The 13,782-nt window shown below is 44.1% G+C and overlaps 1 protein-coding gene across 2 annotated transcripts in view; it reads left to right on the top strand.

Annotated features, from left to right (window-relative positions):
* The window catches only part of LOC110491981 (low-density lipoprotein receptor-related protein 1), a 137,968-nt gene that overhangs the window by 54,701 nt on the left and 69,485 nt on the right, over positions 1-13,782 (top strand). For both annotated transcript variants that reach the window (XM_036946892.2, XM_036946893.2), the window contains exons 4-7: positions 5,805-5,924; positions 6,377-6,505; positions 7,069-7,175; positions 7,481-7,634. In XM_036946892.2, coding sequence (XP_036802787.2) covers positions 5,805-5,924; positions 6,377-6,505; positions 7,069-7,175; positions 7,481-7,634 — 510 coding nt within the window. The remainder of the gene's footprint in view (positions 1-5,804; positions 5,925-6,376; positions 6,506-7,068; positions 7,176-7,480; positions 7,635-13,782) is intronic.

The following is a 13,782-nucleotide window of genomic DNA, read 5'->3' as shown; positions in this document are numbered from 1 at the left end:
AACCGTACTCCAGAAAATGCCACCCCTATTCCCTAGCTCACCACTTTTAGGGTCCAGAGCCATATGGGACCTGGACAGAAGTAGTGCACCACATAGGGAATAGGGTCCAGGTGGAGGATTAGGATTCCTCCTCTGTGCTTCCCTGTTTGGGAGGGCACTCAGCATCTCTCTCTCTCTCTGTCTCTCTGTCTCTCTTTGTCTCTCTCCTCTCTCTGTCTCTTTCTGTCTGTGTCTCTCTCTCTCCTCTCTCTGTCTCTCTCCTCTCTCTGTCTCTCTCCTCTCTCTGTCTCTCTCTGTCTCTCTCTGTCTCTCTGTCTCTCTCTGTCTCTCTCTGTCTCTCTCCTCTCTCTGTCTCTCTCTGTCTCTCTCCTCTCTCTGTCTCTCTCTGTCTCTCTCTGTCTCTATCTCCTCTCTCTGTATCTCTCCTCTCTCTCCTCTCTCTGTCTCTCTCTGTCTCTCTCTGTCTGTGTGTGTGTAGTTGAGGGGTCAGAAATCCTGCTCCTTGCTCACAGAAAAAAACTACCTGGACTACCAATTGCTTTTGAAGTATTGGAACAAATCCATATGATTTTGAGTGAAATGTATTATAATAAACATGAAAAGGTGAATGTAGGAAACGCTCATCATTTCAAATAGGCTACACGCCCTATTAAACAGCATATAAACAGTCTAAATAGGTCAGGAGCCAGACAGGGAGCCTAAGAAAGAACGGAAATTAATTATTCAGGATATATTATTTCAAGGCTATAGTCTACAAAGAAATACATTGTGAAGCATTTGCGAGTGCAACACACTAGGCCGGTAGGGACCTGAAGCCCTCAGCATTTAAACAACATTTAGTTGCATTAAAACATTATAGTCTATACATTGCGCATATAGGCTGTGACTTACTTAGAATGAAATACAAATGAAACGGAAAATGTCTTAGGCTACAGTGCCTTTTGAAATTATTTTTAGAAACACCGGTTTGGCCAGAGTCTGTGGCTTCAGGCTCATGCGATGGTGCCTGGAGAGCAGGTCAGCAGTAGAGAGTATCCTCTCCACACTTGCAGAGCCACTGGGGATGCTAAAACACCCTTTTGGCCATTCTTGCCAGGCTGGGCACGGATACAAAGTAATATTCATTTTTTTTTTATTCTATAAGTAGGCATGAAGGTTTTTAGGCAAAATAACCCAGTCAAAACGGAAAGCTCCTTGAACTATTGGAATATGCCAATGAACAAACAAAATGAAGGAAACTTCAGAGGTCTGATTTAGTTTATAAATGCTTTGCTACGTTGACACAGTTATCTACCCACCTCGTTAGTTTTCCTCTATCATGTGCACGTGCAGCTGTAAGGACACCATCATGCTTTCGGGATGTCTTTTCAGATTTCACAATGATTCTTCAGTTGTGGACACGACATCACCACACTCCCTCTCTTGGTCCTCAGTCCATCACCACACTCCCTCTCTTGGTCCTCATCTTAGTAAGTCACTTTGATTTAGCCCCTGTGTGTTTTTTATCGGTTTCTTTCTGAAAATAACTCCATGAGAGTAGATAAAGCAAGGGGCTATAGCAGCACACAAGTAGACTACAAATGCATGCCGGGCTGGGGGTGTGCCTTGAGCTCGTGAAGTGAGCGATACTGGAGCGGGAGAGAAGGCCTCCGCTCACCAGTCAAATTGGGCAAGCTCCGTTCCTCGCTCCACTCCAGCTCCCCTCCACTCACATACTCGTGTGTGTGTGTGTGGGTCAGGCTCACACATCGCATACTTATAGACAAGTCTCCCTAACCCCTGACATTAGAATTCATAGACAACTCTCCCTGACCCCCCCCCCCCCCCCCCCGTAGTCCATCCATGTGCTCTCTAAGTTGTTTTCTAGACATTTAGATTAGTGAGAGGGCTTATGCCGGCCCATCCTCGGTGGAACTAAAAGGATCACTGTCGACGTTCTGACATGCTTGTTGAGCACTTCAGGCTGGTGTGTGTGTGTGTGTGTGTGTGTGTGTGTGTGTGTGTGTGTGTGCGACATGCTTGTTGAACGCTGACTCAAGACAACAGTGTGTAACCCTGGCTAAATGGCTGAAAGAAGTCTGCTGTTGAAAGAGTCCTGTTGTTGACTGGTGCCTTTTTCACTATTGGTGCTGTCGACTTTAACAAGTCCTGTGTCAAAAGGTCTATTCGTTGCAGTGTTCTGTATGGAAATGAAAGCAATAGAAGTCTATCTATTTCTATGGTATTCTGCTCTCATCTCCTCTCTGGCACAGTGGGGCACAACAAACACTTCCATTCTATAGTAATTCTCTGGCCACTGACTCTGCATGCATGTATTCCGTTTCTGACTCGTTCCCTGAAAGAATGTTGTTCTTTGAGACTGGTGTTTTGCGGGTACTATTTAATGAACCTGCCAGTTGAGGACTTGTGAGGCGTCTGTTTCTCAAACTAGAGACACTAATGTACTTGTCCTCTTGCTCAGTTGTGCACCGGGGCCTCCCACTCCTCTTTCTATTCTGGTTAGAGCCAGTTTGCGCTGTTCTGTGAGGGGAGTAGTACACAGCGTTGTACGAGATCTTCAGTTTCTTGGCAATTTCTCGCATGGAGTTTCAGAAGAAAGTTAGTTGTTTCTGGCCATTTAGCCTGTAATCGAACCAGTCTAAAGAAGGCCAGTTTTATTGCTTTTTTAATTAGGACAACAGATTTCAGCTGTGCTGACATAATTGCAGAAGGGTTTTCTAAATGATCAATTAGTCTTTTAAAATGATCAACTTGGATTAGCTAACACAACGTGCCATTGGAACACAGGAGTGATGGTTGCTAATAATGGGCCTCTATACGCCTATGTAGATATTCCATTGCAATTCTGCCGTTTCCAGCTACAATAGTCATTTACAACATTAACCATGTCTACACTGCATTTCTGATCAATTTGATGTTATTTTAATGGACAAAAAATTAGATTTTCTTTCAAAAAACGAGACCATTTCTAAGTGACCGCAAACTTTTGAACGGTAATGTATGTTTAGATTAGAGACCGCTTGAAATTGAAATTGAGGTTCTTTGGGCAATATCTACATATTGCAGTACTGATTGTGATGGTTAACGCTAGAGGCCTTGGCTAAAGGATGGTGAGGTGGTGGCCTGGGGCTGATGTTGGCTTGGAGAGGTAGCACCCTGGCTCTCATTGGCACGGTTTGCCTCTGTGTGAATGTTAGTGTTAGTCATTTGGCACAGTGCGTTTCAGTGAATAGGTGTGATCCGGGGCACACACATTGTTAGCCTGCGGCTCTTCCTCTCAGCGAGACCACACAAAAGGGCCATTGTAGCCCCGGGTGCCCCACAGGCTTTACATAACGAGGACCCTTCAGTGGGTCCAACCCCGGTTTGCGCCGCTTTCTCCTCTGGCCAGCCCCAACGGCTCCACCATGCTGCTAATGGTCCCCTTTCAGCTCTGGCTGTCCCCTCAGCATGGTTGGACAGGGCTGTGGTGTGGACGTCCCTTCCCTCTCGTTCAGACCATTGTTGAGCACTGACTGAGAAGATTCCACTTCCTGTGCGATCCCAGACTGTCCGCCCATTTTGATGCTGTTCTACTCAACCCTACTGCGTAAGATCGTATAATCTGCTTTGGTGCTGCATGTTTACTCATCTAGGAAGTGGGGTTATTTGAGGATTCCATGCTCTGCAAGCTTGGTGATGATGCTCCGACTCAGTGTTCAATTCACTTCCTTGCGCGCGTGTAGTTAGCTGTGTTTCTTGGCAGTTCTTTGCTGGTGCACTGCAGTCTTCTCTCAGACAGACGCTGTGCTGTATGTGGCCACATCTCTCATTACCTGCCTTTTATGATCAGGGCTGTTTTGAGATTGTTCTCAGGAAGCTTGCTGAAGACTGCAGCGGGCGGAGACTGCGGCATGTGTGGTTTCATATCGGCATCTACTGTATGAGCCTGTAGTGGGAGGTTTACGGTGAGACAGGCCCTCTAGCCCTGCTTCCCAATCAGCTCATCTGTCACTGTACTGTAGACCACCATACACTCACGCACCCATAACTCTGTGGAGATCAGGTAGGGTGACCGTACTGTATATCTCTGGGTTAACCCAGTTTCCGACATTAGTCCTTCTCTGGGAGGAGGTTGGGGTTTTCCCTTCTGTCGATCAGGGCCTCAAATGACCCAGGAGACTGTGGTGTGTGTGTGTGTGTGTGTGTGTGTGTGTGTGTGTGTGTGTGTGTGTGTGTGTGTGTGTGTGTGTGTGTTGGTCACATACACATATTTAGCAGATGTTATTGTGGGTGTAGAGAAATGCTTGTGTTCCTAGCTCCAACAGTGCAGTAGTATCTAACAATACACACAAATCTAAAAGTAAAAGAATGGAATTAAGAAAAATATAAATATTAGGATGATCAATGTCGGAGTGGCATTAACTAAAATACAGTAGAATAGAATACAGTATATACATATGAAAAGCAGTATGTAAACATGACTAAAGTGACTAGTGTTCCATTATTAAAGTGATTACATGTCTATGTATATAGGGCAGCAACCTCTAAGGTGCAGGGTTGAGTAACCGGGTGGTAGCCGGGTAGTGATGGCTATTTAACACTCTGATGGCCTTGAGATAGAAGCTGTTTTTCAGTCTCTCGGTCCCTGCTTTGATGCACCTGTACTGACCTCACCTTCTGGATGGTAGTGGGGTGAACAGGCAGTGGTGAACAGGCAGTGTTGTCCTTGATCTTTTTGGCCTTCCTGTGACATTGGGTGCTGTAGTTGTCCTGGAGGGCGGGTAGTTTGCCACCGGTGATGCGTTGGGCAGGCCGCACCACCCTCTTGAGAGCGTTTACATTTGCGGGTGGTGCAGTTGCCGTACCAGGCGGTGATACAGCCCGACAGGATGCTCTCACTTGTGCATCTGTAAAAGTTTGAGGTTTTTAGGTGCCAAGACAGATTTCTTCAGCCTCCTGAGGTTGAAGAGGCACTGCACCATTTCAGATTGTCAGTGATGTGTCCGCCGAGAAACTTGAAACGTTCCACCTTCTCCACTGTGATCCCGTTGATGTGGATAGGGGGGTGCTCCCTCTGCTGTTTCCTGAAGTCCATGATCAACTCTTCTTTTTAATTTTTTTTTACGTTGAATGAGGTTATTTTCCTGGCACCACACACCGAGGGTCCTCACCTCATCCCTGTAGGCTGTCTGCGTGCATGGCCACGCAGTCATGGGTGGACAGGGAGTACAGGAGAGGGCTGAGAACGCACCCTTGTGGGGCCCCTGTGTTGAGGATAAGCGAAGTGGAGGTTGTTGTTTCCTACCTTCACCACCTGGGGGCAGCCCGTCAGGAAGTCAAGGACCCAGTTGGGCGGGGTGATGAGCTTGAAGGGCACTATGGTGTTGAATGCTGAGCTATAGTTAATGAACAGCATTCTTACGTAGGTATTTCTCTTGTCCAGATGGGATAGGGCGGTTTGCAGTGCGATGGCGATCGTCTGTGGATCTATTGGGGCAGTAAGCAAATTGAAGTGGGTGTCAGGTAGAGGTGATTTGGTCCTTAAATATCCTCTCAAAGCACATTGAGTTCAGTTACCTTTTGAGTTCAGTTACCTTTGTTCCTGCCCCCAAGAAAGCAATGGTGGACATCTTGAATCAAGTGGGGACAGCAGACTGGGAAAGGGAGAGATTGAATATGTCCGTAAACACTCCAGCCAGCTGGTCTGCTGGTCTGTGTGTGTGTGTGTGTGTGCACCATTCCGTTTGGTTCCAGCCAGGTTTCCTTCCACTTGTTTGTTCTCATTGGGACCCCCTGTTTCTCTTTCTCTCTCTCTGTGGTAGAGCTTGGACCAGACTGTGCCACCCATGGCTGCACGGGAAACTGCTCTGTGACGCACCAGGGGCCCAAGTGTTACTGCACCGTTGGCTATGAAGTCAGCCAGGACGGAAAGACATGCAAAGGTGAGACCGACACCTGGCCATATTCATGCAGTTACAGTAGCCCTATGACAGTCCCAGGCCTGACCAGTGGCTGGCTGACTGACTGACCCACTGTCAACTGACTGACTGATTCACTCACTCAGTCATTTACTCACTGGCTGACTCACTGACTGGCTGACTGATTCACTCACTGACCGGCTGACTGATTCACTCGCTGACTCACTGACTGGCTGACTGATTCACTCACTCAGTCATTTACTCACTGGCTGACTCACTGACTGGCTGACTGATTCACTCACTCAGTCATTTACTCACTGGCTGACTCACTGACTGGCTGACTGATTCACTCGCTGACTCACTGACTGGCTGACTGATTCACTCGCTGACTCACTGACTGGCTGACTGATTCACTCGCTGACTGGCTGGCTGACTCACTGAATGGCTGACTAACTGTACCCTGCCTGCCTCCTCAGATTTCAACGAATGTAGTGGGTACAGGACCTGCAGTCAGACGTGCTCCAACAATGAGGGCTCCTACACCTGCAGCTGTGTGGAGGGCTACCTACTGCAGCCAGACAACCGCTCCTGCAAGGCCAAGAATGGTGAGAGACACACACACACACACACAGAGCATACAACCACACACACGAACACCACAGCCTCCTGGGTCACATTAACATATTGTGCAGATAGATGTGAGGTCTACATGTGCTAACTTGCCAAAGAGCAAAGCTAGACTTTATTTCAAATATCAAAACTGAATCACAATGATTGATTTGATTGAATTTTTCTCTTTGAGTCTGTTATTTGAAGTCTTGTCATGCTGCGTTATAGTGGGGGAATCAGATTTGCATGGTGTGACCGTCTATAACGCTGTTACAATTTAATTTACAGGGATGAGATGTCAGACCGATGCAATGAATCTGTGACCTTTCTTCCCCTCTCTCTCTCTCTCTCTCCCTCTCCCTCTCCCTCCCTCTCGCTCTCTCTCGCTCTCTCTCTCTCTCTCTCTCTCTCTCTCTCTCTCTCTCTCTCTCTCTCTCTCTCTCTCTCTCTCTCTCTCTCTCGCTCTCTCGCTCTCTCGCTCTCTCGCTCTCTCGCTCTCTCTCTTGCTCTCTCTCTTGCTCTCTCTCTTTCTCTCTCTCTCTCTCTCTCTCTCTCTCAGATCCTGTGGAGCAGCTGCCGGTGCTGCTGATCACTAACCTAAATGACATCCGCTGTACGTCTCTGAGCGGCATGCCGACCCGCCTCCCAGCAATAAGCACCAACCAGGTGAGCAGGCTGTGTCCTGGCTGGTTTAGGCACACATACTGTATCGACAGTGACGGTGTCCAGCCTAGTGCCCTTTGACACAGCCTCTCTTATCTCTCTCGACTGTCGCCCTCTCTCACCATCTGTTCAACGAGTCCCGTTTGTCTGACACCAATGACCCCCATTGGAAATAAGTGTTGTATAAGGCGTTCATGTCTTCTGGGATTTTAAACTATTCTAAAGTGTCTTTTAATTTTTTTTTTTGAAAAAGCGCTTTATAAAACCCAATGTATTATTCCTCACCTGCTTATTTTGTCCAAAAACAGACCACTGCCATGGATTTCAACTACGCCCAGGAGGAGGTTTGTTGGATCGACGTGGGCGACTCGCCCGCCAACACCCATCTGAAGTGTGCCTCCATCCCAGAGCTGAAGACTGTCACTGACATCAGGATCATTAACATCTCCCTCAGCCTGCACCGTGAGTAGAAGACACACACACACACACGCACAGCCTGTACCGTGTGTAGAGGAGCCGACCTACCGGTCCTTTTTTTGACCTATGCCACCCTCCTGTTTTTTCATTAGGACAGACACTGGTGAAGGTGAGAGAGGAAACCGATGGGAGTGGAGAGGAAAGATATATATATAGAGAGAGAGCAAAGAGATATAGAGAGGAGATGTAGAGATATAGATATATAGAGAGGAAAGAGAGAGATATAGAGAGGAAAGAGAAATGTAGAGATTTAGATATATAGAGAGGTATAGATAAATAGAGAGCAAAGATGTAGAGATATAGATATATAGAGGGGTATAGATGTATAGAGAGCAAAGATGTAGAGATATAGATATATAGAGGTGTACAGATGTATAGAGAGCAAAGATGTAGAGATATAGATAGATAGAGGTGTATAGATGTATAGAGAGCAAAGATGTAGAGATATCGAGAGGAGATATATATAAGAAAGAAGCATCGACTAGCCTGCCGCTCCAACTGGAGGGACACACACGTACGCACACACAGTAGAGGTGACGCAATAACCACCCGGCGGCGCCCGACTCTGAAACCTGCTCGTGGCAGCATAAAAGTTCAGAGCAGAAGTGCTGAGCGCAGCTCTATTCCCGTACAGGTTCCTCTTCCTGAACAGTGCTGCCCTGACATGGTGCTAAATCACTACGGATGAAAGCGTGGCTGATATACAGTAATATCACCCAGAGAGGAGTAGTTACAGTATGCCCTCCGAGGGTTAACTGGCACAATGTGCCGTACAGCTTGATGTACCGATCACACAATAAAGTAGACCCCAACACACTGTTGATAATGTAAGGTTTGGCGCGTTAGCCAGTAGCCGCGATCCATTATAAACCACCTCCCGTTTATTGTTTCTGATTGGACAGATTTACAGTGGGTTTGTTCCGAACGGCACCCTATTTCCCCCATGGGGCTGGTCAAAAGTAAGGCTCTGGTCAAAACAAGTGCGCTTATAAAAAGGAATTGAAGTGCTATTTGGGAATGTCTGGCCTGCAGTTTGAATGTCCTCACAGCCCACAGGCCCTGCATTAACTCAGGGCTGTCATCTGTTGGGTGACACACACACACACACACACACACACACATACATAGTAGAATAGGAAACTCACTTGTTAATATGGATTTAAGATTGATCATTAGATGAGGTTTGTCTTTGTGTCTTCCTGACAGAGTGCTATTACTAGTGGGCAGGAATGTACGGGTGTGGGTGTTGTGTGTGTGTGTGTGTGTGTGTGTGTGTAAAGTGTTCCATTGAGAATAAGCCTGAGGGGTGGAAACACAGACATGAAGAAAACAGGTTATGAGTTGGGTGAAGGACTAGAACGTGGGACAGAGTTTGAGACCAACCTACGACCTGATGATTGTCATTTCCATGGGAAAGGACCCATGAGGACCGACGTGAGGTCCGTAGGTGCGCGTCACCTGACAACTAAGAGTCTATGTTTTAGAGAAATGAAGGTGTGTGTGTGTGTGTGTGTGTGTGTGTATATACATTCTTCAATGTTTTCCATCCTAAAAAAAAGGTGAATAAGCTAAAGTTTTGATTTCTGGTCAAACTACCAGTTAAAGTATTAGAAATACATCAAAACACAATAATGTTGACTAAAAAACTAATATCAACACTTACATTTAGTTTTGGAGAAATGATTTGCCTTCTGTAAATTTATTAATCATTGCCTTGTAATTCCATGACCAAAAACCCACATCTTTCTGATATTTTCAAATGTCTCTCCCTCATGAGGGATAATGAACGTTAACGAAAGTAACAAGTGAAGGTAGACGGTAGACCTACCAATTAGTTATGTTGTTTTTACTGATATCAAGTTTGTTTACGAATTATTAAGTGATTCGGACTGGGAATTCTGTTACCGGATCGGAGTTACTGCAATAACATTGGCTAAAAGGGGAAGTCATAGGAGTCACACCACGCACCACACACGCTGCTACTTTCCTCTCTTCCACTGGCATACTGTTATGTTCAGCTCAGAACTCTTTTCTTTATCTTTCTGTCCTCTGGTGTTCAACGCAAGACTGTTAAAGCAGTCTGGACAACCTTCTGTCTGTCTGTGTGTCTGTCTGTGTGTCTGGTCTCTTCTTTCAGTTCAATTGACTCTATTGGCATGATGTAACAATGTACATATTGCCAAAGCTTACTTTGGATATTTACTACATGATGATAATAATAACAATCAAAATTGTCAACGGGACAACAATAACCAAGGGTCAAAATAACCATACATTGACCAATAGCAATAAGCATACAGTAGAGGACATGCAGGTGCAGGTCGATTGGTCTGTCAGACACTGTCCCTAAACTTATGGCAGGCAGCAATGTAGTGCGCTGCCAACCCACAGCTCTCTGCGTCCTCCCCCAACAGGACGGGTGGCCTATCCTCATCAGAGAGGTCTTTGAAACCTTAAATAAGGGTTTCAGATTTGGGGAAATGACACACTCTGATTGTTTTATATTTGTGACATTTAGTCAGGAAATGCAGCTCCGTCTCAGGTTCTGCTGTTGTGCAGTGGTTGCACAGCCTTTCCTCTACAGGGAGACAGGTTTTTCCTGTGTCTTTGTCAAGGTTTTGATCAGTAACCATGGTCAAATAGTTAGCCACGGTGTACTGTCGATTTAGGGCCAGATAGCACTGCATTTTGCTTTGTGCTTGTGTTTCCCAATAAGCAATGTAGTTTTGTGTTGTAATTTGTTTTATTCTGATTGATTGGAAGTTCTGAGGCTTCAGTGCGTTAGTAGAACAGGTTTGTGAACTCAGGACCAGCTGGATGAGTGGACTCTTTTCTTTGCTCAGATCTTGGCATTGTAGGGCTTGTTAGTGATATGAGAGGGGGTCACTGTATTTTAGACGTTTCCAAAATGTAATTGCTCTTTTTGAGTTTTTATTATTAGTGGATATTGGCCTAATTCTGCCCTGCATGCATTGTTTGTAGTTTTCCTCTGGACATGTAGGAGAATCTTACAGAACTCTGCATGCAGGGTTTCAGTGGGGTGTTTGTCCCATTTGGGGAAATCTTGTTTTGCAAGTGGACCCCACACCTCCCTGCCATAAAGTGCAATTGTTTCAATGACACATTCAATTAGTTTTAGCCAAATTTAAGTAGGGTTTTTCAATTTGAATTGGTTTGTTTTTAATGGCGTAGAATGCCCTGCGTGCTTTCTCTCTCTGTTCATTCACTGCCTCCTTAAGGTGTCCAGTTGAGCTTATTTTTAAACCTAAGTAAGTGTTGTGTGTGTGTGCAGTACTCTATATATATATATATATTGTACCGATTGAGAACTTTGGTATAATTCCCTGAGATCTGGATCTTCTCTGGAAATCATTATTTTAGTCTTTTGGGGGTTTACTGCCAGGGACCAGGTCTGGCAGTACTGCTCTAGCAGGTCCATGCTCTGCGGGGGACAGCAGGCGTAGGTCATCTGCAAAGAGTAGGCATTTAACCTCTGAATTGTGGGGACTAACACCAGGGGCTGAGGATTTTTCTAGAATAGTGGCCAATATTGAAGAGTGCAGGACTCAGATTGCAACTCTGGTTAAAGAATTCTGTTATTTTGCCAATTTTAATGCTGCACGTATTGCCAGTATACATTGATTTAATTATATCATATGTTTTACCCCCTACACCACTTTCAATAACTTTGTAGAACAGTCCTGTATGCCAAATAGAATCCAATTATTTTTGGAAGTCGATAAAAGCAAGCGTATATTTTGGTGGACATGTTTATCTATCAGGGTGTGTGGGGTGTAAATGTGATCAGTCGTGCGATGTTTTGGTATAAATCCAATTTGGCTTTTACTCAAGACACTGCTTATTAAGGAAGTTTAGAACTCTTACATTTATAATACCACAGAAAACCTTCCCTGGGTTACTGTTCACACAAATGCCTCTGTAGTTGTTAGGGTTAAATTTGTCTCCGTTCTTAAAGATTGGGGTTATGAGTCCGTGATTCCAATGTCAGTGAAATAACCTACACTCAGGATCAAATTAAACCGTTTTAATATAGCCAATTGAAATCTTGCACTAGTGAATTTGAGCATCTCATTTAGGATGCCATCGTGTCCGTATGCTTTTTTAAATTTGAGGGCCTGAAGTTTCTTAGAGCTCCTGGTCAGTAATAGTTTAGTTTCTTATAGAGCTCCTGGTCAGTAATAGTTTAGTTTCTTATAGAGCTCCTGGTCAGTAATAGTTTAGTTTCTTATAGAGCTCCTGGTCAGTAATAGTTTAGTTTCTTATAGAGCTCCTGGTCAGTAATAGTTTAGTTTCTTATAGAGCTCCTGGTCAGTAATAGTTTAGTTTCTTATAGAGCTCCTGGTCAGTAATAGTTTAGTTTCTTATAGAGCTCCTGGTCAGTAATAGTTTAGTTTCTTATAGAGCTCCTGGTCAGTAATAGTTTAGTTTCTTATAGAGCTCCTGGTCAGTAATAGTTTAGTTTCTTATAGAGCTCCTGGTCAGTAATAGTTTAGTTTCTTATAGAGCTCCTGGTCAGTAATAGTTTAGTTTCTTATAGAGCTCCTGGTCAGTAATAGTTTAGTTTCTTATAGAGCTCCTGGTCAGTAATAGTTTAGTTTCTTAGAGCTCCTGGTCAGTAATAGTTTAGTTTCTTATAGAGCTCCTGGTCAGTAATAGTTTAGTTTCTTATAGAGCTCCTGGTCAGTAATAGTTTAGTTTCTTATAGAGCTCCTGGTCAGTAATAGTTTAGTTTCTTATAGAGCTCCTGGTCAGTAATAGTTTAGTTTCTTATAGAGCTCCTGGTCAGTAATAGTTTAGTTTCTTAGAGCTCCTGGTCAGTAATAGTTTAGTTTCTTATAGAGCTCCTGGTCAGTAATAGTTTAGTTTCTTATAGAGCTCCTGGTCAGTAATAGTTTAGTTTCTTATAGAGCTCCTGGTCAGTAATAGTTTAGTTTCTTAGAGCTCCTGGTCAGTAATAGTTTAGTTTCTTATAGAGCTCCTGGTCAGTAATAGTTTAGTTTCTTATAGAGCTCCTGGTCAGTAATAGTTTAGTTTCTTATAGAGCTCCTGGTCAGTAATAGTTTAGTTTCTTATAGAGCTCCTGGTCAGTAATAGTTTAGTTTCTTATAGAGCTCCTGGTCAGTAATAGTTTAGTTTCTTATAGAGCTCCTGGTCAGTAATAGTTTAGTTTCTTATAGAGCTCCTGGTCAGTAATAGTTTAGTTTCTTATAGAGCTCCTGGTCAGTAATAGTTTAGTTTCTTATAGAGCTCCTGGTCAGTAATAGTTTAGTTTCTTATAGAGCTCCTGGTCAGTAATAGTTTAGTTTCTTATAGAGCTCCTGGTCAGTAATAGTTTAGTTTCTTATAGAGCTCCTGGTCAGTAATAGTTTAGTTTCTTAGAGCTCCTGGTCAGTAATAGTTTAGTTTCTTATAGAGCTCCTGGTCAGTAATAGTTTAGTTTCTTATAGAGCTCCTGGTCAGTAATAGTTTAGTTTCTTATAGAGCTCCTGGTCAGTAATAGTTTAGTTTCTTATAGAGCTCCTGGTCAGTAATAGTTTAGTTTCTTATAGAGCTCCTGGTCAGTAATAGTTTAGTTTCTTATAGAGCTCCTGGTCAGTAATAGTTTAGTTTCTTAGAGCTCCTGGTCAGTAATAGTTTAGTTTCTTAGAGCTCCTGGTCAGTAATAGTTTAGTTTCTTAGAGCTCCTGGTCAGTAATTGGGGAGTCCAGTGGATTTTGATTGTCCTTTATTTATTTCTCTAATCCATTCAACTTCTCATGAATTTGGCGTTCTGCGTTTGTGTCAATTTGAACGGTGCAGTAGAGTGTTTTAATATGGGGTTGTCCGTATGTCACCATTTGGTATCACTAATTCCTCTTGTTTCGATTATAAATAAAATACATTTAAATCCCAATTTTGCCAGAAGTTGTTAGTAATTGAGGAGTCCATAAACAGTCAGCTGCTTGCTGAGTGTATGTTTCTAGAGTGAGAAGGCGTAATTCACCATTATTTGGGTCTCTGTGCTTTTGGTTGGATAGTGTTCTAAGTTCTTTTTCTTACAAACGGCATCAAACGAGTTGTCATCTGTGGTCTTTTTTGTATCAATTTCAATTGTGCTTCTTTTGCCGTTTGC

The sequence above is a fragment of the Oncorhynchus mykiss genome, chromosome 16 (genome assembly GCF_057628025.1).
Source record: "Oncorhynchus mykiss isolate SJ-2025 chromosome 16, ASM5762802v1, whole genome shotgun sequence".
In the NCBI taxonomy this organism is placed as follows: Eukaryota; Metazoa; Chordata; class Actinopteri; order Salmoniformes; family Salmonidae; genus Oncorhynchus; species Oncorhynchus mykiss.
This window is presented reverse-complemented; position numbering and strand designations above follow the sequence as displayed.